A 27,596-nucleotide genomic window follows, 5' to 3' on the forward strand; every position below is an offset into this window, starting at 1 on the left:
TTTTCATAAGACCATCTAAAGAAAAGGCCTATTGAGAACCTTGTATACAATAAACACAAGTACAGGCACTGAAGGCCAGACTTTCTGAACAATGTCACAACCCATTTCTCTTCTAATATAAAGGGTGGTGAAATTACTGAAATTTTAATTGAAAAGGCACGAAACCATCAAGCCCCGTTGCAGACCAGTACTGTGCCCCAGTGTTACTGACACATTTGATGTCATCAGGCTAAATTTGCAGATTTGCGTCTCTGTCTTCATATTCATTGATTGTGAAGCATGAGGTTGGCTGAACTACATCTGAACCTTATTTGCATAGAAGCACGTGATTAGAAAAGACGCTGCCATCATCAGACTCATTCACATGTGAGTACACAATTGGACAAGCACCAACCATAATTGGCATGCAAGCCTGTGATTAGACAGACTGTCCACCTGGTGTCCATGAGAGAGGGAGGGACCACGTTTTACAACCCATGGAGCAGTCTGCAGTGCTGTGGGAAAAAAGTATGTGGCTCCTATACAATTGAATTAACTTGTGTGGGAGTGGAGAAATGGGTATTAAAAATGTGAATGCAACAATGGAAGCCACTGTTGGGTGGCTGCAACTTCTAGCAGAGCAAAAACAGACATGCTGCAACGAAGACGTCGGGCATTTTCAGACCAGAAAAACTTTTTCATAGATAAAAGAGCGTAGCTGTAAGAAAACCCCTTTCTTGTTGTGTTCGCATCACCTGCTCCTGCAAAGTTGTTAACCTCTACCGCCAATTACCACAGAGTGTGTGTCAGCTCCCTCCCACACCCGCAAACCTTTTGACCTTAAATTACCTGCACAACAGATTGATTATCAATATACTGAGTCTCCCCCCATATTGCTTCTCCCTCCCATTATTTTAACGTGGTATTAAGAAAGATATGCATACCTGACTGTAAACTGCGAAATTATGTTAGTGCATGATTACTTTCATAATTACAGTTATTCTGGTGTCTCTGGGATTCAAATGTGTCCAAATGTTCAACTTGCATTGCTTTTCTTTTGTATTTTGAATATTTATGTCCTGCTTCTTTTCCACTTCAGTTGTTGATGTGTTCATCCTTCATGTTAATTAGTATCTGGGACCCACACATTTTTTCATCTGCCTGTTCCCACATACATCAAAGACAACACCGCCCGTTCCAAGTCCTCTACTGTACATTAAATGGCTGAGACATAGGTGTACAGTGATTGAACACAGCCAAGGCAGCATCGGAAACCGCCATTTTTAAAAAGCTGTTACACATGTTGACAAAAGACAACACAAATCACAACAGCTCTTAACGAAAAAATGTAAGAAAACATGAACAAACAGTCCAACAGGGAAGTCCAGGCTTTACTGAGCATCCATATGACAGAGGAAATAAACACCATTTTGACTCATCAAAGTGAAAGTGACATAGCTATACCAACCACGGGTCGACAAGAAGTGTATGCCATAGTCAGTAGCTGTAAAAGTAGCAGCAACACACAAATATAGCATATGAACACATGCACATGTTATCGCAAAGCAGACCAGATTAATTGAAGCAAAGCAGATTGCTTTGTAATCCCCCACTCCCCCAAAGTAACACACACACTCAAACATATGGATATAGTTGGGAGAGTAATGCACAATACACAAACAAATAAATACGGAGAGTCACACACAACAGATCTCCAAACACACACTCTTATCTAGTTTAGAAAACTTTGTCATCATCTCCATCCTCGCTTTCTCTGTTCTCATTAACAATAGTTCTTTCCAGCCGGACGTGATTTATTGCTGACCTCTATTTAGCCAGGGATCAGACAGAGTGTGCTGTCATTTCAATCTCTCTCTAGTTAAGTTTTATTTCCCCCGCCACTGTGATTGTGTTTCCGAGTCTGGAATTAACATTGCGAACAGTGACAGGCATGCAGATAGATGGATAGTAGCAGCGACAGTCCCCACATTAGTGAGAACATTTCCTGTATTCTCTTTGTAAAAGTTTGATTCCTGCGTGAACCAGCTTTCAGAAGAGCACTTCACCTCTAACATAAGGTAATTTATTACAAAAGTAATTGCACATTTATTCCCAAATAGTTTAACACACATTGATTTGTTTAATTTTGATGTATTAATCCACTTGGTACTAAAATACACTCTAGTGAAATGATGAAATGGAAATATTATACAGTGGGTGAACTGCCCACTTTTATGGTCACCCTTGTATGATATTTTCCCAATGTATCATTTCAGGATGAATAGTAATAGGATCTATTTCTCCTGTCTGCTGTTTATCATGTAGAAGTTAATGTTTCAATATAAGCTATTTCCTGCATGCTGTAGAGAAAATGTCCACTTTAAATCAATACAGTCTGCTCCTTTCCACCTCATCTGCCCATGTGTAGGTGTGCTTGCTAAGTGCTCTGCCAAACTGAGATGAAAATGTGGAGAGCATTTAAAGAGACAGACATGATGGAGTGAAAATATGACCTTTCTAGGCACTTTTCCATACCATAACTTCATGTACACCTGTTTAACTGCATTTGCCAAAGAAGAGACAAAACTTTATGGTTAATTTATACTAAATTTCTATGATTCTCACTTCCCAGAAGATGGTAATCATGTGAAAATAACTGTTTGACCAACTAAATCCCATGTTCACACTGTGGTCATTTCTAGCTAGGTCACAGCTAGCTTGCTGCCAAAATTAGGGAACGTCTTATCAATTGCCAGGACTAAAATACTTGTTTTCCACTAAATAAGCTTTGGTTCTTGAACCAGTTCTATTCAGGATTCTTGGAACATCAGTGCTATCTAGCAAACCACCATTCACCCAGTTTTGACCAGAACCACTGTAACCAAGGATGTGTCATCCACAGAGGGCATTGAACAATGCTTGACAGACGTAAACGGTAGAAGCAAGATGGTGGATCCCACCGATAGCCTACCTAGAAAAAAATCAAAAAACAAAAATAATGCATTACTTGACTTCTCTGTTGTTACTTTCCAATTCATATAATATGCCACGCCCACTGATGTCATCATGTTATTTTTTTTTTGGTTCCAGCTGAAAATCAACTTTTTGGTTTTCCAACCAATTTATTTTTGGAAATGCTTAACGGTTTAAAATCAGGCGAGGGGACTATTCCATGTTGGTGAAAAAGGGGAAAAAATAAACGTATCTATGCTTTAACTTTTAGTCCCATTCAGACAGGTCTGAAGGCAAGGCAACGCAAGGTTTTTGGGAGGCACTGACCATAAAACTGGATGAATGAGATTTGGACTATACTGCACAACTTGTGTTGAGTTTGTAAACAAATGTTTTGATATAATTTTGCTGTTTTTGAATGTGGTCCCCGTTTACTTCAATTAATCAACAATGTTTGCGGTATATGGATTCTTTCAGCAGAGGCATGTGAGAAGATTTCATTATGAATTCTAGGTAACTCAACATGAATAATTGATACATAAATGATTATTTTGTGGGTGAGGTATTTTTTGAAGAAAAGGCATTACCTCTTGTCTTCATAAAATTAAGTGTAGAATATAATAGGTAATTTGTTGGTCATCATCGCTGATGGAAATCATGTGATATGATCCAAAAACTCCAAATTAGCTATTTAATAGACATTAAGATTGTGAAAGGTGAGCATTGTTTTGTCAAATGTTTTCAAAGCTTGACTATTATGTCAACGTGGAGAAAAAGGGCACCGAAAAATATAAATTTAAACATACAGACAATTATGGCTCATGTAATATTAACGAAACTCCAAGAACAGCAAGCAAATGAACCTGAAAGTTGAGATTGTCAAGATTTTGTAAAATTGTGGCACTGGAAATAATCAATACACCAGTAAAACAAAGATCAGTATTGCTTTAAAATACACTTTTTTCTCATAAATAAAAAATGAAGTAGCTGGTGCCAGTGACTCTAAAACAACCTGAGCATAATCTCAGAGCAGGCTGGTTCTCCCAATAAACACTGGTGGCACACAGGAGCTCAAAAACAAGATTTTCTTTGTTTTATTGGCTTGTTTATTCAATCAAGAGACAGGCAGCAGATTGATACACCTGTCGTTTGCTCAGTGGCCCTCAGAGCAACTCAAGACAAACTCAGCCAAGCACAAACATTCATATTCATCTGTGAGACCTGTGGGCCTATGTGAGTGTAGGCGTGAGTGTGTGTGTGTGTGTGTGTTTGTGTAAGTAGTGTGATCCAGTGGGGTTTGAGGTGTAATCCGACAGCTGTTTTTAGGCGGTTTGTGTTGTACACCCGAGACCTCTCCCTGCTTGGCCTCCTGATCTTTAATCCACTGTCTTGTTCTGTTCTACTTCACTGAGTACACAGACGCTCTGACAGAACAAACGTTATATGTATGCTGAAAGCAAAACATAGACTATAAACTGTCTCTCTCTCTCTCTACCTCAGTCTGTCGCTCCATCTCTACCTGTCTCTGTTTGCCTTGCCTGCTATTTTCTTTCTATTTGTCTTCCTCTAATCTCTCTGTCTGGTACACACACACACACACACACACACTTGTCGAACTGAGTGGGTTTCTATTTTGAAAGTTGAGTCCCTCTTATCATGTCTGGTTATTTTTTAGCTCGATGCACACACAACTTTAGAGATGGGTGTGGCTCTCATACTAAGCTTTTTTGTGTCACTGCTCAATACAATACTAGCTTACTTATCAATTCTGCAGGAGGGACACTTTTGCCTGACAGCCCACCCCATGTTTCTATTTTGTAGTCGCTTTTTGTAGACTTATTCAAGCACAAGCATCTATTTATTTGACAGATGCATGTAATTATCAACTCAAGTGAAGGTACAGTAACTGTAAGCACTTCTGTGGCAAAGTCAGGAAGCTGTATAAGAAGGATTTACTGCAGCAAAACCAGTTATTATGAGCCACTGAAAAACCGTGGAAACGTATGCAAAACAGAGGTATGATTTGCCCATATTCCACAAATGATACAACATCAGTTTTTAAACCACCAGCTTTTGAACAATGAAAACCTCTCTCTTCAAAATGTCAAACAGCAGTTCAAGATCAGATGTGCTTTGTTAACTGCAAAGTTTGAACCGTTGGGATCAGCAGAGGGAGAAAATTGGAGAGGAGAAAGAGATTGACAAGATAGCTCAGGGGACAAAAGGGGTTAAGAAGGGTCAGGTAGTAAAACAAAGTGGAAAAATGTAAAGAATGTAAAAAGGCATGAGGAGCGGATGAAGAAAGAGTGATTAAATCTGGGTTTCCCAAACACTCAGTTATTTGTGGCGCACCGCCATATTATCAGCATTTGCTGCCACATTTAGATTTTTTGGAGCTGTGTTTCTCGCCCTCTCTCTCACGGCTGAGTGTAGTCTGGGAACAGATGCAGCAAAAAAGTGCCAAGCACAGCGAAAAGGAAACTCAACTGTTCCTTAATTCTTATAGTTTTAATGTTGTCTATCATTCTTCAACCTATTTTACATAAAACCAGGCACATTCCCATGGGAACGGCACACCTTGCCGTCCAGTGTTGGGTCTAACCAGCAAAACAAACTTTGTTTTTACTTGCCTCTGCAGCAGCTGCTCCTCTAATCCATTGACCTGATCAGCTCTGATTGATCTGACCACAAACTGATTGAGAGGGAGTCTTGAGTGTAATGATTAAACTTTTTTTTTCTTCAACTCTCAATCCCAACTCAAACTCAACAAACTGCTGAGTAAAACTCATGAAGAGTTGTTCTCGGGCCCGCAAAAACCTCCGTATTTAGAGAGGGGACACAGAATGATCACAGAGAGACACACATATAAAAAAAATGCTTGCCTCTCCAGTGTTGGAAACACTAGTAAATGCATAAAGAGGGAAGGAGGGAAAAAAATTGGTGTTATATAAAGCAGGAGGTGGCGCAGAGCTATAAATAAAAAAAAAAGCATGATAACAAATAAATTATGAACTTACGGTACTTTGGTTCTAAATGTAGACCTTAAATTACTTTATGAACTAATGTCACTTCTAATCACATATGTAAAATGTCAAGATAGGTATTGTATTTCAGGCAGTGTTGTCTAAGATAACATTTTCCCACAATAGTTGATATATATGATGTGAAAGTTAAACTTGATGTAAAAATGTGCTGTTCCACAGCCGGTGCTTTTTGTATTCTTACAAACACATTGTTCTCAATTTGGCTAATTTCCGGTTAACCAACATGTGCAGTGGACTTGTTTCTGCAGAAAACTGGTAAAGCCAAAGTGGCTTCGCTGGTACTACACACACTGAATCATACAGTGTGATAAAACTTCCATTTGTGACGATGAAGAGGGAGACAAGAGAAGCTATAGCAGGGGAAATTCAGGGAGGGAAAGGACGCTTATTATTCTAATTAACCTTTGCACTTAAGGAGTCCTTGTGACTAATGAGCGAAATGCCATTAACCCATCCACACACACATGCACTTGTTAAGCACTGTCATACAGTTAGCTCAACTCAGCCATGAACCCCCTCAGTTAATCGAGGACAAGGACAGAAGTCTGGCCAGCACAGAGACCACACGCATGCACACACACACCCACACGTCCAAGTGAGCAATGGCTGACCTACTCCCAAGTCTCCAACCGCACATCCATGTGTGAGGATGATATTTCTTTAGCTCCTCTCAACAGGAATAATTCAGCAGCTGGCAAACGTCCAATGTAAAATGTAAAACACAACTTGCGGTGATAGAAAAAGTGTTAAGTGATACGGGACAAATGGAGACAAAAAGTGCATCTCTGGAGGACACTTACCTGAGTTCACTCTTTGCCGCCTCACTTTTCATTTCGGTTTATTTTAATACTTTCTCTTTAGCGCTCTCCTTACCTTCCCCTTCACACTACACATGAGCTCACATTGAAACTGTGCATTTTCACATCATTTGTGAATCCCATTTACGACATCAATTTTAAATTTCTTGGAGCCTGTCATGCCTTTTAGCGCTGACATGCATAGCTGGCTCTTTTTGCTCTCAAATGGAAAGAAGTGATGTAATGTTTAGAGGTACTCACAGAAACTGATAGCATCATATGCCAGTTAGTTTGAAGCCTAAACGTGTACTTGAACGGGCTGCATGAATTCACTTTTGTCTCCTTTCATTTGTGGTATCGGTTTTGGCCAACTCGCTCAGTCTCTCTGACTATATGCTAGCCTAGTGACACATCTCATTGGCCACAAACATCCTGTGCAGCCACTGAGCATAACACCAGCTGAATGGTGAGGCTATGAATTAAGTTAAATACAGGGCAAAATATAAAACGACAGAGTAAGTCTGTGACTGGTAATTCTGGAAACTAATAGGGCAATAAATAAAGTAAGACACACAAGCGCACATACAGACATGCACACACATGTGCACAAAGAGATGGAGAGATGGAGACGAAATCAATGTGAAAACTGGGAATTAACAACATGATGAATATGGAAGGATGAACACACACTTATCTCAGGAGGGCCAAGGCTGAAATTAATGATAATGTTAGGAATTAAGGTTGGCTATAAATATATAAGCCTCACTCTCCAGGTGTGTGTTTGTTACCCTCTGCAGATGTGATGGATACTCCAGGACTATTTCCCCCTCTTTCACCATCACAGTGGTGAATGTCAACAGAATCTCATTGGCCTCTAGTTCAACTTTAACTACGCCTGTCCCTTGGGTGCAATCTGCGCGTGTCAGTCTGTGTGAGCGCTGGTTTAAAGCTCCAGTCATGGAGTGAGGAAGGCAACATTCGGCTCACATCCTATTAGGCGATATGTATTGAAAAAGGCACTGTAGCATGGAAGAAAAGAAAGGCTTTTGCCCTTTATTGCTCAATGATTTCCAGTTGTTGGTGTAATCTATTGGCCCAGCTCTCTGATTATAAGCAAAAGCTAAAACAAAAGCAAGTCAAGCATTTAATTAGACAATTGGTATTGATACCAAAGTTGATCTGGCTAAGTAACTTTAAGGAAAGGCAAGTACAATAAAGGAAATAAAATCAACAGTGTAATTTTAAAAACATGTTTCAGTATGGTTTCTTTAAAAATATCTGGTTATTTTTCAACAGATCAAAACTAAAACCCATTTAGTCAGCTTCTTAAAAAATGGGCCAGGTGAAAACTCAGTGTCAGTGGAAAGAAAACAGAAATTTACTGCTTGAGGCTTTGATTAGAGAAACCTCTGCTGACTTACAGTATCTCTTAGATCTTTATGGTCTGCAGGGCAACAACCATCTGTTTTACTACTGGAGGCTACTGACCCACATTTGTAACAAATACAGCCATGGACACACCCACAGTACACACACATTCACACACACATTCACACATTCACACACACACACACACACACATACACAGATGTCCTCTGATCTAAAAATCACGCAGCTGTCCAAATAATGACTATTATTTCTGAGGAAACATTGTTTAGGGCCAATTCCCAAAGAAAATATATTACTGTCCTGCACAGGGGACTACTAATGGATTCATTCTTGTTTTTGATAAGCAAAACAAAGATATTTGTTATTATTGGCTGCAAAATTCCTGACTGACTTTATTTTGGATGAGACACGGATGAAACCAGGAGTAATGGCCAACTGTTAATACAGTAGATAATAGAACAAAAAGCTATGGCTTTAACATTACATTTATCATTTGAAGAGCAAAAGACATTTTGCCAAAATATCACTTTAATTGTAGCGTTTACAGTAAAGAACAGCAGAGAGAGTGGAATGACATGCCCATACATCAAGTCCACTAACCTAAATAACAAAATGTTGTTTTTCATTGCTTCCCACAGTCATGATGACAACATACTGATGTGCATTGTTACCTTGTTGAAATTAGTGTTTTAGCTTGCTAATTACTGCCAAACACAGAGTGCAGCTGAGGCTGATGGGATTTGTTGCCTAAAACTAACCACAGACAGAAGTCTGGACCCCAACCCAGGATTCTGCTCACAGTCCTGCACTTTGTACGCCCGCCATCCACAATGACCACCTCCCTGACATTTCAGTGCGGTACATAAATGCAGTGTTTGATGTACTTGAAGAAAATTTGTCTCTAAGTATAATCCAGGCAGTGATTACATTGCCACCGCAATTTCATTATAGAAACAGTTTAGTAATATACAAACGTAATTTCTAGGAGACAGGGTTGAACCAACCGGCATTGCAATCTTGAGAGTCATGATGCTAGCATGGGTAAAAACAACATGAAAATCTATGAAAATAATCTATGTAAAATCCATTTGGGATAATTATATATAAATATCAGAGATGACAAATGTGAGCAATGTTGCCACAAGAGAGGCTTCTGAAAGTTTCTGTAGGCGATGAACCAAAATGGAACCACTGAATCAACCGAGCAAAAATGGCAACCTCCTGAGCTGATGTCAAATGGCCCCATGTGTAATAGCATTATACAGTATTTGCTCTGTCTGCATGTCTCAGTCCAAACTGGAAAGAGTAGATGTTGATGTTTTGACACATTGGACTGCAAGACTAAAGTAGGAATGTCAAGCACTGAAACCGCCATTTCTAAATGCAGCCAGTTGATTAAGGAGTCCGGAGAGACTCTTTTGTTGGCAGAACCGACAGAAACATGTGGAAAGTGAACGGACAAACTTTGCTGGCATTCCAACTGGCAAGTTGCTATTTTTTTTTTCATTTATTATTATCTTTATTTTTTTAAATAATTTTGTGGTTGTGAGGCCCGGTCTTCGTTGTAGATCTGCCTTTCTGTTATTACAAGCAAATTTATGACAATGTTCGGAAATGAACATTTTCTTTGAGAAATGGACATTTCTAATATAAATGTGAATTTACACCATATATAGTTTTCGTTTGTTTTTTTAATCAGGGTCGAGGAGGTTGGAACAAAATTGAAACCAGACAAATAACTTATAAAAGTACTTTCTATCGCCAAGCCTTTCAAGATAAAGCAAACACATAAGTCTTAGCAGCAAGAAATAATTGATAAAACTTAATATTTAAGAGTGTTACCTAACTGCATACACACACTCACAAAGTGCTCTCAGAAGTAACTTCTCTTTTATAGTTGCTATGATGATATCGACCTATGTAGGATTCACACACATGTACAGTTTCACAAAGAACATAAATATTTCCCCACTGCCTATGCCACTGTATGATTCACCCAGTATGCCTGTCTCTCCCACCTCTTTTTTTCTGTCCTCAAGAAAAAAGTCTTTCTTTTAAACAGTTGAAGAACTAAAAGTTAGACACATGTATTCAGGTTTTCAATTCAACTTATAAATAAAAACATGTTATGTGTCCTGTCTATTCATTGTAATTACTGGAGGTTGGTTAGTGGCGAATAAAGATAAGGCAATTATGTTTCACAGTAATTATGTTTCTCTGTTGTTTCTCATTAACAAACTATGCAAGGAATAACTTCACTGATTTCACAGGGTGATATAGTACTTCATTTAACGGTAGTGAATGACGATGGCTCAATGTGACTCAGAAATTCCCAAGATGAATCTGATTTACAGTCGTCTATCATTTGAATGTTATTTCTATCCTGCACAGTAGACTATGATTTTAAATCACTGCAGCATGCTGAGGTATTTATGCTGCTTTTCTCTGCAGACAATGACACAGCAAAGAGAAAAAACAAAGTCAGACACTTCAACTCAGAAACTGATATTCAAAGAGAGAAGGAATTCTCTCCACATCTTCCAGCAGTGAGCAGCTGAATCCGGTGCTCAGATCACTGATTGATTTAGAGTCTGCAAAAAATGCTTCAGTCCTCTCTCCAAACTGAGATTGGACTCGGGAGTCCCTGACCGATGATTCGAATCATCGATTTTTAGGGTGCCGACCTACTGTACAAATGACGGACATCAATATGGGAAACTTGGACAGACTACAAACTACGCACCAAGGTAAAATCTGCCTCTAAACCCTTTCCTGTTTGCTCAGAGCCAGACTCAGTCAATGACACCCCAAGAGCAGACAGAAAATTAGTTTCATTTAAATCTCCTGGCATGGACAGTCCGTATTTAGTTCACAGCAGCCTGTGCTTACACTCTGCAAGATGCGGTTAAGTAATTTGTTGCGTACTTTTAGAAGAAAAGTGGGTGGCTAAGCTAGTTATTTTACTGAGAGAGGAGGAAGTTTCGTGACACTTCCTTTAGCTAATGGCCCTCCCCCCTCTACTTTAAAACACTTCTGAGCAACTTCAAATCAAGTTAGATGTTCACAAACACATGTGCACACATACCTGCACAAGCACACTCTTGTGCTCCAGGAAGCTTTTGATATAGGCAGCCAACGATAACAAGCTTAAGTTTGCTGAATATTTTTTCTTTTTCTGAATTTTCTGCATTTTTTGACCTTCACTTGCCAAGGTGATATGCAAAACACCGTTAAGTGTATTTATAAATACATTTTTCATGATGATAAATAAACAACCATAATTTCTTTGCAAAATTTTATGACTGAGGTGTGATCCACATATACAATGTAGTACACACACAAAAAGAAAACCAACTTGTCTGATGTCTGCAACACACACAAACACACCCACATATACACATCAGAGAGGAGATGAGACTATGAGCCAGCTGTTAATGAAAGGTTTTGTAAACAAAACACCCCTACATAAAAGCAAGCTGATTACTACTCTGGAACAAAGTGTTGATGGACTGGGTTAGCATTGCTAATATACACACAAACGCACATGCGCACACTCACACAGGCTTCATATAATGCCATGAAGCATTGTGGACATTGGTATCACCACTGTAACATAAAATACACACACACACACACACATTCACACACATTCACACACAACACATTCACACATTCACACACATTCACACACACACAAAGCCTGACAGAGAGGCAGAGATAGAGAAGCAGAGATAGAGAAGCAGCCACACGTTACGGTGCAACATAAAAGAGCAGTCTCCCACACTGAGACATCATCATCATCACTACAGTACATAAAGCTGCATACACAGGTGTGCGTGCGCACACACACACACACACACACACACACACACACACACACACACACACACACAGAGTATGGTAGATTCACAGATTCTATTGAAGCACAGCAGGATATTATCATAATCCCCAACAGGTACGAAGCAGAACACCAATCAAGGTCACCTCTGCTGCAGTGAATGGTGAGTGGTTCTGATAACAGCAAACTGAAGGAAAACCAGTTTTTAATCTACCTACTGAAAGGAAGACAAGGAGGAGAGCAAGAAGCAAAGAAGAGGAAAAGAACAATCTGAACCTGTGTGTGTTTGAGAGAGTGTCATTACAGTTTAAATGTTTTTCATTGGTTTTTAGTTTTAAAAAGTTATGGGTGAGTTTTTAAATGGGTTCAGTGGTGGTTAAAGTTTCTATTTAGTGATTAAGTGTATGGCAGGCAAGTTTACCATGCAAGCTCACATTTTTTTGTCTAAGCTGCCCCAGCTGTTAACCCTTTTACACCCCGATGAAGACCTTAGGATCGAAACCGGTCGGTTGTTTTGGGTGTTTTAATGCAAGTAGCTATGTTTTGAATAAAGGCTTTTTTAACTTATTGCAAGTGCATTTGTTCCTGCACCACGTATGAGTGACTGAAGTTTGTTTTTCCTTCCCATGTAGTGACCCTTTTCTTCAACAGCACCTGTGTTTTTTTTCTTGAGATTGAGATTTTTCTTCTATGATAAAGATAGTCTTTGAGCACACCACTATCTCACAAGCACAGCTGTGTATTTTACCAAAACAAAATCAGCCCGGGGTCGGCTCTGACACACCATGTTGCTCTCTATGTTTGAAGAAACCGAAAATGGAAATGATATTTGTCTTCAACAAAATCAACCATAAGTTGAAGTATTTTTTTCTTGTTTTGCGCATTAAATGAATATACATACATTGAAAAGCATTGTATTTTATGTCTTCATCTGCTGGTGGGCCATCACAATAAGCGCATGCATAATATGATGTTAATTCCGCTACAGAAGAGACTTGATGATCACTAAAATTAGGTGGAGAAAAAAAAGTGGATACATCAATATTAGTTATCAGCCAAATAAGTTGTTATGTATAGGTATATCAGATATCGGCAAAAAATCCAATATCGTGCATCCCTAGTCACCACACAATTTATGACTGATTTTGTGGATTTTTGACCTGATATGACTTGCCCTGATTAACCACAAAATCAATCCGCTGGATCTGAAAATTAATCTGCTGAAATTACCATCTCTGATAAAACAACAAGGCCTATTTTTTTTACTCAGTAAAATGCTGTTTTAGTTTGTATTGTGTTTCAGCTCATTTTAACACTTTTTGTAAAGAAAGCATTGTGCACAGCGACACTACAGCATTTTCCATAAAGAAAAAGTATATCTTCTTTTTGTTTAACTGTAGGATCAGAATATAGATATGATAATGACACACTATTTATTGCAAATTTAATACTTTTCCATAGCTCGGTATACAGGTTAATACATTGTGATAAGGGCGCTTAAGTGTTACCAGAGATTGCAGTCAATATGAAATTTACTTTGATTTACTATCGATGTTTTCATCTCCACCCAAGAGCCAATTCATTATGTATTCACAAATGCAAAGTGTCTATAAATACATTTTATAACATGGTTAACTGCACAGTGATGCTCTCTCTCTTGCTTTCTGTGTGTTTGCGTGAGTGTGTGTGTGTGTGTGTGTGTGTGTGTGTGTGTGTGTGTGTGTCTGGTGTGAATGCCTCTCTTGCTCTATCAGCAAATATGAACCGCACATATAGCAAGAGTGAAATTATACTGTGCAAATAATACATAGGGGGTTATAATCCGTAAAAATTCTGACTCATAGTAACTTGAGGATGGACTTTTTTTAAAACCCTATTCAACAATCACAATTTCCTGAGTATCTTCCTTTGCATGCCCATGATAAATGATCACCATGCACACCAAAACACAAATGAGCCAAGCAATTAGCAAAAATTGTGGCGATAAGCCCCTTACCACCAAATTCAAGGAAAGTGACTTATAAATCTTATAAAAACAATCCCATTCACACATCAGTAGCATTTGGAGTGTCTCAGATTCAGCCACAAGAATCATTCATGCCAGAGTCAGCAAATCAATAGCTCAATCTTTTAACACATACAGAAGCACACACAGAGACGCACACACAACACACACGATCAATAATACCACGAGTTCCTCACTTAACTCACAGTTATGGTAAAGAAATCCAAAGAGGACCATTTCTATGCAAGCACATACTCGCATTTCAGTGGAGGTTGAAATATTAGCCATTTAAATATGAAGACAATAATTCTGCCAACTGTAAGAGCATCTTGGTTTTAGTAACAAACAGACAGAAAGCCAGACAGTCTTGTTGAGGAGGAGAGCTTAAATTAACAGTCAACCGCACAGACGTTAACATTGTGGGACACTCATCGCCTAATATCAGGAGTCACGGTCACCTCACTCAGAATTGCATATGGTAAAGAGTTTCCACAAAGCACCACTGTGAATGATTCACCATTGAAGCATAGATGGTTTTGGCATCTTTACTCTCACTTGGTGGGTAAGTAGACCACCAGGCCGATGTCTGTCTGGGTATTGCTTTAAAAGGTGGATTCTGCTATTAACTGGTTGCACACAAACTCTGCATGGGGGGGGAAACACTCTGCAGTTGGATCCAACTGGACACGGACAGACACCACACTCATATTTTTGCCTGTCTGATCTATGGAGCTGGTGTTAAAGACAACACGGATGGCTGTTTTTCCTCCCTCCAAACATCACTATGGCAACTGACTGGAGGACTCTTTAGGAGGAGTAAGACTCAGCGCAATTCATTTAATTTTATACGTCCATGTGAGCACATGGATTTGTATATGGCCTCCTCTCCTGGAAACAGTGTTTGTGTGCGTTTGTCCTACCTCCAGAGATCTCGTTGGCATCCTCAGGAGGTACAACTGACTCAGTCAGCCTCTCGGGCTCAGTCTTGTCTTCTCCGTCACTCTCAACTCTTTCAGCTGCAGCAGATTAAACAGATTAATCACAAGTTAACCAAACCACATAGAATAAACAATGACTTTAGAAAGTCCTTTCTTTATCTGGCTCTTCATGTACCAAAAAGGAAAGCACAGAGATTGATACATAGACAATACAGTAAAGAAGCGATTAAAATATAGCAGAGTTGAACAAGATAAAAGAATAGAGTACAGCACATCAGAATAAAGTTAGTACAGCATTATGCAAAGCAGAGAAGGGGACAGGAAAGGAGAGGAAACTGGAGGAAACAAAAGGAAACAGAAGGAAAGGAAAGGAAAGGAAAGGAAAGGAAAAGGAAAGGAAAGGAAAGGAAAGGAAAGGAAAGGAAAGCAAGTCCATTTTCATTCCAAACTCATAGAATAGCGCCGCGCTTTCAGCGCTGTCAATGTAAGTATGTGAAGCCAAAAGGCATCTATCATGTTCACATGCAACGCCACTGGACAGGGTCAGCAGAAAACGCGGCGGGACAGAACCGGTGGTGGTGTTATTTAACCCTGCTTCACAGCCGAACGGCACCTGCCGCATCCGCCTCACATGTGCCCAGGCAGCGTCACTTGACAACGCAGCCAGACGGAACTTGTCGCATGCACACAAAATATTGCAGAACAGCTTCAGGTTGAAACACTACCAGTAACAACGTAATATAGGAAGTGTGAGGGCGCCTATGGGGTGGGCGGGAAGGGAGGTGAATGGGTCGAGCCAAGGTTGACTTTGATACAAGAGCGAAGACCACAACAGTTTATAATACAGTAGAGTAGAGGAGTATATACCGTAACAGGAGAGAAGAACAGAGTATGTGGAACTAGACATTATAGTACAGCAACAGAATATAAGTAAAGAAGGAAAATGCACGAACACACCTTTATGTCTGCCTTTTAGTGGTCTGCTCTGCTCGCTGCCGCTGACACTGATGACACTGACCGTGTATTCCTTAAAGGGGTTGTAGTCCGTTATCAACACCTTATTGTCAGATTTAGATATTATGATCTCCTTCTGCTGACCACCTGGCAGAGACAGAAAAAGAGACAAAGATTAGACTAAAGAATATTTTTTCATTCAGGGTTTTTCTGTTTCTTGTTGCTATATTAATATACTTGGAAGCAAAATATTAATATTCTCATGACGGAGCCACTATGCAGCTAATTTTGCAGAAGAGCTGATTAACATACTCCATTCTGAAGGCAGACAAACATTACATTCAAGGTCAAAACAGTTGTTTGTTTTAGTGAATTTACTATTGTGTGTGTCTTTGTGCCACAAAAAAAAGAATAAAAAATACAAAACCGAGACATTTTGTGGTGCAAAGTTTATTCTGTTTTTGATGTTATATTAATGGCTTGTGAGAAGCTTAGCAAGATTAAAGATCCGAAAGTTTAAGGTTTTGACGTTAGGAAAATGAAAAGTATTCCTGAAATAAATTGTATGGATCGTCACAAAGAAACAAGTGTGTGTGTGCTTGTGCCCTCTCCTTAGCAGTTAATCCCCATCAGGCCAACAGGTCACATTATCACCCCATTTTAATTTTGACCCTGCAATCAATCCCGCCATCAATAAGGTGTGTGTGTGCTTCCTCAGCTCTTCTGTCCCCTGTGCCTGCAGGGTGATGACTAATGACGCCCCAAGGAGAAGAGAGATAAATCCTACAGGAGGGTACAGCAGGTCAGGAGAGGTAACTGCACGGATCAGTGTTCACTCCACAAACTGGAACCTTAGTCTGTGCTGAGGAGACTAAACTACTGTCAATCAGCCAAATATATGGGTATAGTCAACATATGACAACTGTTGTACCGAGGACACGTGTCTCAATTTACACAGGACTCAACAGGGTTTCATAAAACATTTCCTTTACAAGATATATCTCTTGTTCATGACTGAAGTTGATGTCGTTGGCAACGACGGACCTTTTTAATAGACAGCATTTTAACTTGTCGTGGCAGTAAAAGCGCAGATGTAATTGATGACATTAAAAACAGCTGCATTCCATTTAGGTGAGCCAGATCCAGGTTGCCGGTATTGTGCCTGTTGGCTCACTGCGATGGCTTACTTGGACACGACTGTTTTTCCTACAATGACAAGTCAAAATATCTGCTGTGAAAAAGGTCTATAGAAAGAGATTAGGATTTCACCTGCAATCGTCTGCTTAGTCTTTTTGCTGGAAAAAAACTGGGCCTCCATATTTTCTGCTCTTGGCACGAGACCTCCTTTCTCATTTCTATCTCAGGCTGAAAGCCACAAGAACACCTAACACCTGAGGTGTTAAAACTTAAATAAACAGTTAGAAGAATACTCTTATTCACTGACTTCCCGAGAGTTGGATGAAAGATCAATATCACATTCATGTCTGTGTGCTAAATATTCGCTCAAAAACAAGCCTATTAGCACCTCAAAAAACTCAACAATAAGAGTTCTATCTTATTTGTATTATACGTTCACAAGCAGAAGTGTAAAAAATGGCTTTTTGTCGATATAGAAGAAATCACATGCTGTGGCTCTTTATTGTTAAATAACAATTATTTGCCCACTTTCATGTCTGTACTAAATATTCACTCAAAAACAAGCACCTCAAAATCTCAATAATAAAAGTTCTATTATATTTGTATTATACGTACACAAAAAAAGTAAAAGTGTGGCTATTTATTTCTGAATAACAGTTTTATCATTAGAAAAAATGAGAAACAAGTTTGATCCAGAGGTGTGTTGTAGATTTTCAAACATTCCTCCTCTAGCAGCTTTCAGTTTTTATGCTATCTTAACATCTCCTGGCTCCATACTTGCATGCAGACATGAGAGTGGTATTGATCTTTTCATGCAACTCCTGAAAAGAAAACAAACATTTGGTTCCCCAAATGTCGACCTATTGCTTTAAATTAGTTTAGAGTCTGTTCAAACAAGGTAAATGCTGATCAGATTGTTTCCATAACAAAAATAACTCATATTTTGTGCAATGACTCAGTTGTGGAAAACCTATTAAAATCCCCATCTCTCATATTAAGTTTAAGTAGCTCTTGTAGCAAACTGTTGTCACATTCACTTTAAACAACAATAAACATATTGGCTGGAAATTCATGACATACTGCTAAACATGAATGCTTTCCACAGTCCATGCATTGCAGTTTAGTTCATCATTATAAAACACATTAACCATATGCACTCTTGTATAGATAAACTTTTTAACCATCACATTACCACCACAGATTTAAAACAGGCCTGGTACAATCATCAGAAAGCATAAACAGCTATGTTCTTCTTTACAGTGGCCAAAAACATACATTTAAGACAGCAGCAAAAATACTGTATAAAATAAAACAAACTGAGTTTATATTAGGCGAATACCATAATCTATAATACACATGTTACCATCACACAGAGAGAGAAATAATGATAAAAACCTGTATAGCTCAGCTTACAACACTGCAGTCTCTGCCTTTTTGTCGCATCTCAGACTCCCTCAGCAACCAAATATTATGTTTTCAGTTACAAGTTTTCCTTAACTTTAATTATAACGTTGGCGTTTTAAAACATTTCGAAATGTGACACTCTTATTATCACAATCTCTGAATGCGTTTACGCATCCTTCCACTAGTCGTTGAGCGTTAATATCAGTCCTGTGAGCTGCTTCAAATGTAGCATTTACTATCGGTTAACAGCTTAATAGAGAAGGTTAGCAATTAGCACACCCTGAAGCCACCTGTTTTCCACTGGTTCTTAATGGAGATGGGGCGGTTAAACATACGCATATTTGGGGAAACAACCCTTTAGTTCTCTTCCTTGAAGTACTTTCTCTTGTTAAGCAGAAGAATATTTTATGTAAACCTCACCTTTGTATCGCTTGTGTAAGTTTTTCGAGTGTTACAGGCCTGTCGTGGCCGTCATAAGGAGAGCAGACACACGTCCTGTCAGGTACCGGTGGGTGTGTTTCACCCTCGGCCTCTGGGGGCAGTGACGAGTCCATTACGGTTTGACGCACCACAGTCAGCTGAAGGAAACGACGCACTAGAAAGCTTAATTTGGATTTGGACCAGTGCCTTAATGGCCTTAACTGATCTGGACAAGCGACACAAGCGGTGTGATTTTTGGCAAGAAGATTTCTCTCAAAGAACAGATTTGTTGAAAAAAATAGAGAAAATAAATAAATATCAAAATAAAAAATTCTCCAAGAATATACAGTATATAATTAATTTGCTTATTATTTAAGCCAAACTTTTCATTCATGGATATTTTTTTTGATTGCCCTCATAGCACTAGCATATCTTCAAACAATATCAAACTTAAAAATAGGCCTATGTAATAAAAAACTAACCAAAACTATTTATTGATGCAAATCTTACAGCTTTATGGTATAACTTAATATTTTATATTGATGCAGGTATGCAGGTATTTTTATCAATATTTTCTATTGACCACTGAATGTACTGCTTTCAAAACTGTTAATAAAAAATAAAAACAAACAAACAAAAAGCTGTGTCATTTATCCTTTTAAAAGAGTGTTTTCAAACCGCATTTTTTTGCTTTATAATAGACAATAGTTTAAGGAGGAGGACTAAGTGGTAATTTTCTGGTGAGAAATCTGTACTTTTCTTAAAGTAGACCTACAGCTTTCAGGTAGGCTACTACTGAAGCTAAAATATTTTTTTCTTACCATCTGCCTGTTTTACCCTAGTAATATATGCTGGTTAGATATCACAAACCGTTTAATTTTGGCAGACTTAGAAAAAAGTGTTTTTGATGAAATATCAATATTTTAAGCTCAGATTTGTCTACGGACCACCAGAAATTTTCAAAATCCAATAGTAATTCATGTTTTTACAGTTTCTGGCTATGATAAGTGGTGTAATTTTGGCTGTTTCTAAAGAAAACATGTCCCTCCCTGAAGGCAAAATGAAAGACCTAAGACCCTCCCCAAATTATTTGACATGCCTCGCCCTTTTTTGCACCAGAACCTCCACCTTCATAAATAAGACATCTAAAATGTTACCTGTTGTGCTGCTTTCTCAGCTGCCTTGTTTGCTATCAAAGTCCTAGGCCAGCTGATGTTATCCAGCTGTTTTTGTTTTGTTTGTTTTTTCTGAGGAACAAAGGAAGTAACTTGTTTTTGCTTTTTCTGGATCCATCCATAATTAACATGCAGCTGTCAAAAGTTGAATAAGCCATATCTCCTGGTAACCTCTCTTTACCCCACCGCAACTACAATAACACTTCATTCTGATTGGCTGTCCACATTTTATGTGTGAGTTAATGGTTGAATGACAACCTGTTTACACAAAGCTAGTGATGTGATGGTTAAAACATCTATCTATGCAAGAGTGCATAAGGTTAACATGTTTTATATTGATGAACTAAACTGCACTGCATGAATTGTGCAAAGCAACATCCACGTGTTTCTGCTTTCTAATGCTTTCTACATATTCTCATGTATTGCTGCAGTAAATACTACAACCTATTATAAACCTCACAGCTGGTTTCTACACTTGTACCTCCCAATGGTTGGAAACTAAACAAACTCCCCAATGCCCAAATTATTCCTCTAATTGGATGCAGCAACAGTGCAACATTAAGTTGCAGTTGCATTAACTACAGTAAAAACTGAAACTTTTCCTTCTCCTGGGTTTGGCTTTATCTCCACAGGGATTTGAGAGAGTAAATATAGACATCTGGCACTGATAAATACACAAATATGCAAGTACACACAGACACGACTCCACACTATTTGAATTTCAGAATTTTTGGCAGGCTAACAGACTTCCAATAACTGCTTATTTTAGTTTAATTCATGCACTGTCATAGAACAGAGAATAAAGCCACTGGACAGAGAAACACAGGCTGAAGTTGATGCAATAAGCCTTAGGTTACATTATCCACAAGGATAAGAGCTGATAATGGGGGCAACACTAACAGGGGCGAGGTTTTAAAGAATATAAGCATTTAGGGGTAAAGGAGTCATTTTTGCTTTCTCCTAAAACCTGAATTCTTATCTAGTTGCACTTTAGTTGCTCCTTTTTAGACAAACTCAGAGGAAAAAAAGTACATTATGTTGAGTCAAAGGTTAGCCGCCACTGACAGCTCCTTTTGTGATCAAAAATGGTGTTTTATTCTCAGCAAAAAGGATTCAGCCAATGTTAACAAGCTTTGCCGTGGGTGTTGTTCAAATCATCTGACTCAGATGGACTAAAAGACAGGACATCAGGATAGGTGTTTGTGTCCTCATCCTGCTTATTAACAAAGACCGCTTCATTTACCACATAGTGCATGGATATAGTGAGGATACTGAGAAAGTCTTTTTTTTTTACTGCATTTGCTGAATACCAGTGAGCTACTGCTGCACTCCTCCCAGAGAGGAAGTGGCCATAAATTTCAGTTTTTGTTCTCTTTTCAGCTGTCGAAGGCGGCGAGAAATTGTCAGACGAGGCGTTTCTCGCAAAGGGTTGTTTGTGAGAAACAAGTTTTATGATACAGAGTGCTTATTCAGTCCCACTTATTCATTTTTACAACAGGCTGCGAAAGAATCGTCTGCAGTGTTCAGCACAGCATTAATACCAACAAAGGTATAAAGAATTGATGCGGAGGAGATGTATGGCTGTGAAGGTAGGTGCACTGTGATTACATGAAGGAGCCGTCAATGGCAATTAGGGTGATTACTGTCTGCACTGTGCATGCCCAGAACGAGACGAGGTCATGCCCCTGTGTCTGTACAATGATTGGCTGCTGACAGATGCAGGATAAAAGCAGGATGTCAGGCGTCAATCAAGCTCACAGCTCCATACAGTGATAATGCAGTTTAACGCTGAATGAATGACAGCTTTGGCTGCCATTGTCTGTCATCTGTCCCGGACTGAGTCAGTGTTTCTACTGTCCTGTGTACGTATCAGTCCCATTTTCAAAACTGCTGACAGGCTCCACGTACGCAGCAAAAACACTCCTTTGTCTCAAACTTGGCAGAGGTGCAGGACAAACTTTGAGTCCTCCATATCTCTCAAGAGTGTGATCCCTTCAAAGGAGCTTTGATAAGAAGTAAATTACATAATCCTTCCTGACAGACAAAAAATCCAAGTCATGATGGGATCCTCCCCCTGAAAATTTCAAAGTTAAAGGCATACTCTGCCGATTTTGAACTTGCTTTGTACCATAACAAGGTGGGTAGTATGTGTAAATGAACTGTGGTTCCCTCAGCTTCCCTCAATCTTACCAGTATCAAGATCACCCTGCTCATCTCTCAGCCCAATTTTGCCAGATGATTTTTCTGGCTCATGGGCTGTTGCTCAAACTACAGATTTTACCTCCGCGAATTCATATACATGCTAACATAGATCCAAAGAGTACAGTAGCAGATAGAGCAGGCCCCAAGGACGTGCGACAGGCTGCAAAGCCAATTTTTGTATCGGCTGAACAATGGAATTGCGACTTCTGAGTCCGTCACCTTATTCCATTTGGCTTTAAAAGACTTTTTCAAGACTCAAATTGGGAAAGAGATGTCTGTAAATCAGTAAATCAATAGATTTATTTTGTGTGTCACTTAGAACCTGAGAAATGGCGTGTTTCACTATCAGGATTTTAATCCATTTGGTCTGGTGAAATTTGGAAAGTGCAGAAGATTAAATCATTTTATCTCCATACAAGCTAGCAGAGCGCTAAACTGGAAGTAGCTGGCTCAGCTGGTTGACGTCTCTAGCACAGCATCTTTATAGGCCCAGTGATAAGGAAGTAGCACTGATCATCCAAGTAATTTCTTACCATGGAAATGAGTTTTTTTGGCTTCACGCACAACTAAACAACTTTCATAGGAATGAATGAGTCCCACTTCCAGTGCTTTATTTAATTATATCTGTGGGATAAGGACAGAGAAAAAAAAGCCCCTCTCTGTCTCTCAAACTCAGACCAAACTCAAATTAAACTAAAAAAAGTGGACTGTGCTGATCACATATCAACCAAGAACCTGTTACTGCACTGTCTATTTTTTACGTAGAATGTCTTCAGAAACAAATTTTAGTGTACCGCTTGACTTTAATAAAAGAATTTGTGAACAGTGAGTGGGTGATATGCTGTTTCCTGTATTATTAAAGCGGAGGATGAAAAATCTTAGATCAAACAATAAAATTATGCAGCACTGAACATAAACCACAATTCTGTTAGTACATTGCCTATCTCTCACCTAAATCTTAGACACATGTTTTAGCTCACTGTGTTATTGTAAGTTGAGATTGTTTGCTATCAGCCACTTGCCATATTGTTTCCTATGAAAAAACGACAAAGCTCATATTACATCACCCATCAGTGCGAGCGTTTATTGGTGCGGTGTGGCACAGTGCATTCTGGTAGTTGTAAGATTTTTACCTTTAGAGAAAAGCAAATGCCACAGCCCTTTTCCTTTGTTTTCTCTATTCATTGCACCAATTTCAATCGCAGTTGTGTCTTTCCACTGCCTAGACAACCTAGTTTTATAAAAAGACTATCTTTCCGGGAGTGATGTACTTCAAGTCCCACATCTCTTAGGCATAGAAGTAAGTGCGTGTGTGTGTGTGTGTGTGTGTGTGTACAGCAAAATGATCCTACCTGGTGAACTGTTGTAGAGGAATAGATAGCTGTCAAAGTCTCCTTTGGGCTCCTTCCAGGAGACAAGGAGTTTGCTTGGGCTCAGCACTTTAAAACGCAGCCTCCTCGGAACTGGAACTGAAAAACAATTAACCACATTTTTAAAAAGCTCCAATAAAGGCAGGGAATAATTTGAAATTAGAAAATGATGAATGACGGTTATATTAAACAGAAAGCTCCCAGCCACCAGCCAACACATATACTGTATGAAGACTATAACAAAATGCCAGTGGTTAAATCCAGAAACACCACCAAAACCAAAACATTCACCCCAAAAACCCACAAATCAAAATGACTCAAAAAGGAAATGAATAAATGGATGGACAGAAAGACAGAGAAAGAGGGGCTGAGTGAATTTCAATTTTGAAGTTCCTGTATCGCATGAGAGCAAACACATAAAGCAGGTTCACCATGGCATACAGCTCAGCTTCAGCTCAATATAGCATGAAAAAGGTTTAAAAAGGCACAGATTTAGAAGAAACTATTTGCAGTCAAATTCTCTTCATAAAACACATTCCAAGGACAAGTGATGCGAGGAGGGTGATTTAAATTTCTGTCACAAACTAGTGAAGCAAGAAAAAAAAGTTTTTGCCTCTGCCAATTCGTGAGTGTACATTTTTGATCTATACAACATCAGGGAGAACTGATTGGTGTACAGTACCATCCTCAGGAGCGCGCTAAAACCAGCCTTGTGTCAAGGAAAACAGATCTGCAGTGGCCTGTTAAAAATGGTGACAGCAGCCATTCTCTGCATGGTTCTGTACGTGTGTGTGTGTGTGTGTGTGTGTGTGTGTGTGTGTGTGTGTGTGTGTGTGTGTGTGTGTGTGTTGCTTCTTACAAACACACTTAAACAGCATATTTTGAGAAAAGCAGTGAAAGAGAATTTGACTGTTTTTAATTTTCAGAAAGAGACACACAACTGAAGAAAATAACAGACGGCAGCAACACAGGAATGTAGTATTGTGGAATACTACAGATTCACCTCAGATGAAAACAAAAGCCACTGACATAACCTTTATGTCTGCGGCACATATCACCATTTCACTGCTTTGCTATATCATCCTAGGTTAGTTTACATACAAATTTACCCCAAACCATTAATTTTTCATGTTTCTACAAAGTTTCTACAAATGAATAGACACTGTCATCCACAAATCTGATGACACTGCAAATGTAAAGTGGCTTTACGTGTCAGCACTCTTTAAAAATATCTCAAACTGTAAGATCCATCAACAGAATCAACAACTTTGCAGAAGATTTAAGACTGTTTTTCTTACTTTATTGTTAAGCTGAATTAAGACAATGATTTAGGATCACAGATTTGAACAAGGTCAACCTGCAATCTAACTTAGCCTAGCTAGCTAAACTTGTCTGTACACTGGCCTGAAATAGCTGACCTAACCACAACAGTATTGTGGATTTCTGACCTTGGCTGTCAATTAGGGAAGAGGAAGTCAAGGACGTAAAAAGATCGCTGAACTTTGCATTGGGAGAGATGGCAGGTATCTCAAAACAACTAAAACTAATATAGGACTCTTTGTCCTCTCATGTTGAACTGAGGGCATACTGCTTACAATGACGCTACTGTGACTCACTATGGCCCTTTGAGTAAGTTTATAATTAGTATTATAAGACAAGATAGGCCAGACTTAGCTGGTTAGCATGCATATTTCAGTAGAAATCTCTGCAACACAATTTATAAACTTCTTTGATATAATGTCAAAACTGTTACTGCTGATAAGATTAGTTTATTTTAGAATGTTATCTAAAATTTTGACCATATTGTACATATTGCACCTTCACAGTGTTTACTATTTGACTCAGATTCACATGACACTCAGACAGATCAGCAGTAACTGGAATCATAAGAATTTTGGGACAAGTAAATAATTTTTCTGTGTCAGTAAGGGAGCTAACTTTGCAACAGTCTATATAAATAAAAAAAACTGAGCACAACCTCTAACTACCTGGTGTCTGGAGATAAGTGGATAATAATACTACTGAGCTGCAGTTTTAAATGCAGAAGAATCCCTTTGAGTTATAACAAACTTTGAAGAAGCGCTCACATTAATAACTGACCCATAAGACCGATCCTAAAACCTTCAAAAACAAATGCTGAACTGTCAATGAATGGCATGTGATGGATGTTTTATAGAGTGCTGACATGCAAAGACTGTAAGCCACTATGAAGAAACTGTGTAGAGAAAAAAAATGGGTGATATGATGATGACAAACCTGAGGTGTACTGTGCAGGATTTTCACGCTGATGAGAACAGACCTCCATCTTTCTCAAAGGAAAATCCCGTTCAGAGAGCATCATTCTTTAAAAAGTGCATCATCGTATTGTTATCTTGTGAGTGTGAAAGTTAGAAATGCCCATTTGGGTAGGTGTATCACCCGGTGTGTTAGCTGAGTGACAAAATACATTTTTAGGTTCGTTCCACAAATCCTAAAATGAAATTAATGAAGTTAGATCAACATTGGTGGAAAAATTGTGATAAACTGTAGATTTAGTTTGCTTTTAGGAAAATAAATACGGTGATTTGTTTATAATCTAGTACATAACAGAAGTGGGACCAAGTCATTGTTTTGCCAGTCACAAGTAATTCTCAAGTCTTTGCACTCAAGTCTCAAGTCAAGACAGACAAGTCCTGAGTCAAAATCTAAGTCCTTAACTTTGAGTCTCCAACAAGTCATAATTTGCTTTTCACCAAAATAATGCCATTTTAATAAGAGTTAATAACCTTAGCTATAAATTAGAACTCTATGTTAATATTAGCATTGGCTTACTATTTTTTGGGCGACTTTGTCACAACTCTATAATTTTTGACTGGGACGTTTTGTATACTGCAATTTTGCAATTTTTTTGTCAACCACTGCATAGTTTTCTTAGGCAGAAGAAAATATCTTTGGTATGTTTTTTTTCCAACTGTTGCTGAGTAACATAATATTAGTTCTTCATGGTTCTCAACTTGTTTGAAATGAATAGCAGTCGCATCAGCTGATCCAGGAAATGACACTAAACTAATTGATGCGTGGCACACTTAAAATAACATTCTTTATACAGGGGTTATTGGTGTTAAAGTCCAAGTCACGTTGCAAGTCCTTTTCAAATTTTGTCTGGTCTTAAGTGATCAAATTAGTGACTTGAGTCTGAGTCTAGTCCAAGTCACGTGATTTGAGTTCACAGCCCTGGTATATACTATATATATAGACTGCATGTGAAATAAATAAATACAATATAACATAACATACATAATATTAAAAAATATAATATCATATTATTTATATATATATATATATATTATATATATATATATATATATATATATATATATATTATATATATATATATATATATTATATATATATATATATAATATATTCTCTCTCTATTGAAAACAATTATCATAGAAAAGAGAAAAGTTTTTTTAAAGTTCTTGTGTTCTTGATAACCCTTAAAAAAAAAAAAAAATCAGTTATGATTTTCCTTCCAAACATCCTTAATACTTTAGTCATGGCATTACCTCACAAGTTAAAGTCCCAACTGAAGCCAAAATAACAAAATAAAGTCTCAAAGTTGTCAAACAAGGTCAACTTCTCTTTGAACTTTTCATCACCAGATCTCATGATGCTGTGTGATCGTTTTGCAGAGACACAGCGCAGCACTTCACCATTTTACATTTTGCTCACTCCTTTTCTGACGTTACCACACAGTGCCACCTATCATATACTCAAAATGCATAGGATGAAACGCTATAATTACACCACACAATACGAACCTATGAATAATTTAAGTCTGTGATCGAGCTGGTAGATTATTACTCTGGTATCATTTAGTGTGTGCTTGATGGTAGGTGAATTGAGTTGGCAGACAGGGTACTAATAACCGGGTGAAAATTGCCTTGAAACCTTCATCTTTGCTTTGCATGTCAATGAACACACACACACACACACACATGCACACACAA

The 27,596-nt window shown here is 38.5% G+C and overlaps 1 protein-coding gene across 1 annotated transcript in view; it reads right to left on the reverse strand.

Annotated features, from left to right (window-relative positions):
* The window catches only part of col14a1a (collagen, type XIV, alpha 1a), a 160,504-nt gene that overhangs the window by 122,900 nt on the left and 10,008 nt on the right, over nucleotides 1-27,596 (reverse strand). Inside the window, 3 exon segments of the mRNA XM_042490363.1 lie at nucleotides 14,925-15,020; nucleotides 15,900-16,043; nucleotides 23,587-23,703. Coding sequence (XP_042346297.1) covers nucleotides 14,925-15,020; nucleotides 15,900-16,043; nucleotides 23,587-23,703 — 357 coding nt within the window.

This window comes from Plectropomus leopardus, chromosome 7, assembly GCF_008729295.1.
Source record: "Plectropomus leopardus isolate mb chromosome 7, YSFRI_Pleo_2.0, whole genome shotgun sequence".
Classification (NCBI taxonomy): Eukaryota; Metazoa; Chordata; class Actinopteri; order Perciformes; family Serranidae; genus Plectropomus; species Plectropomus leopardus.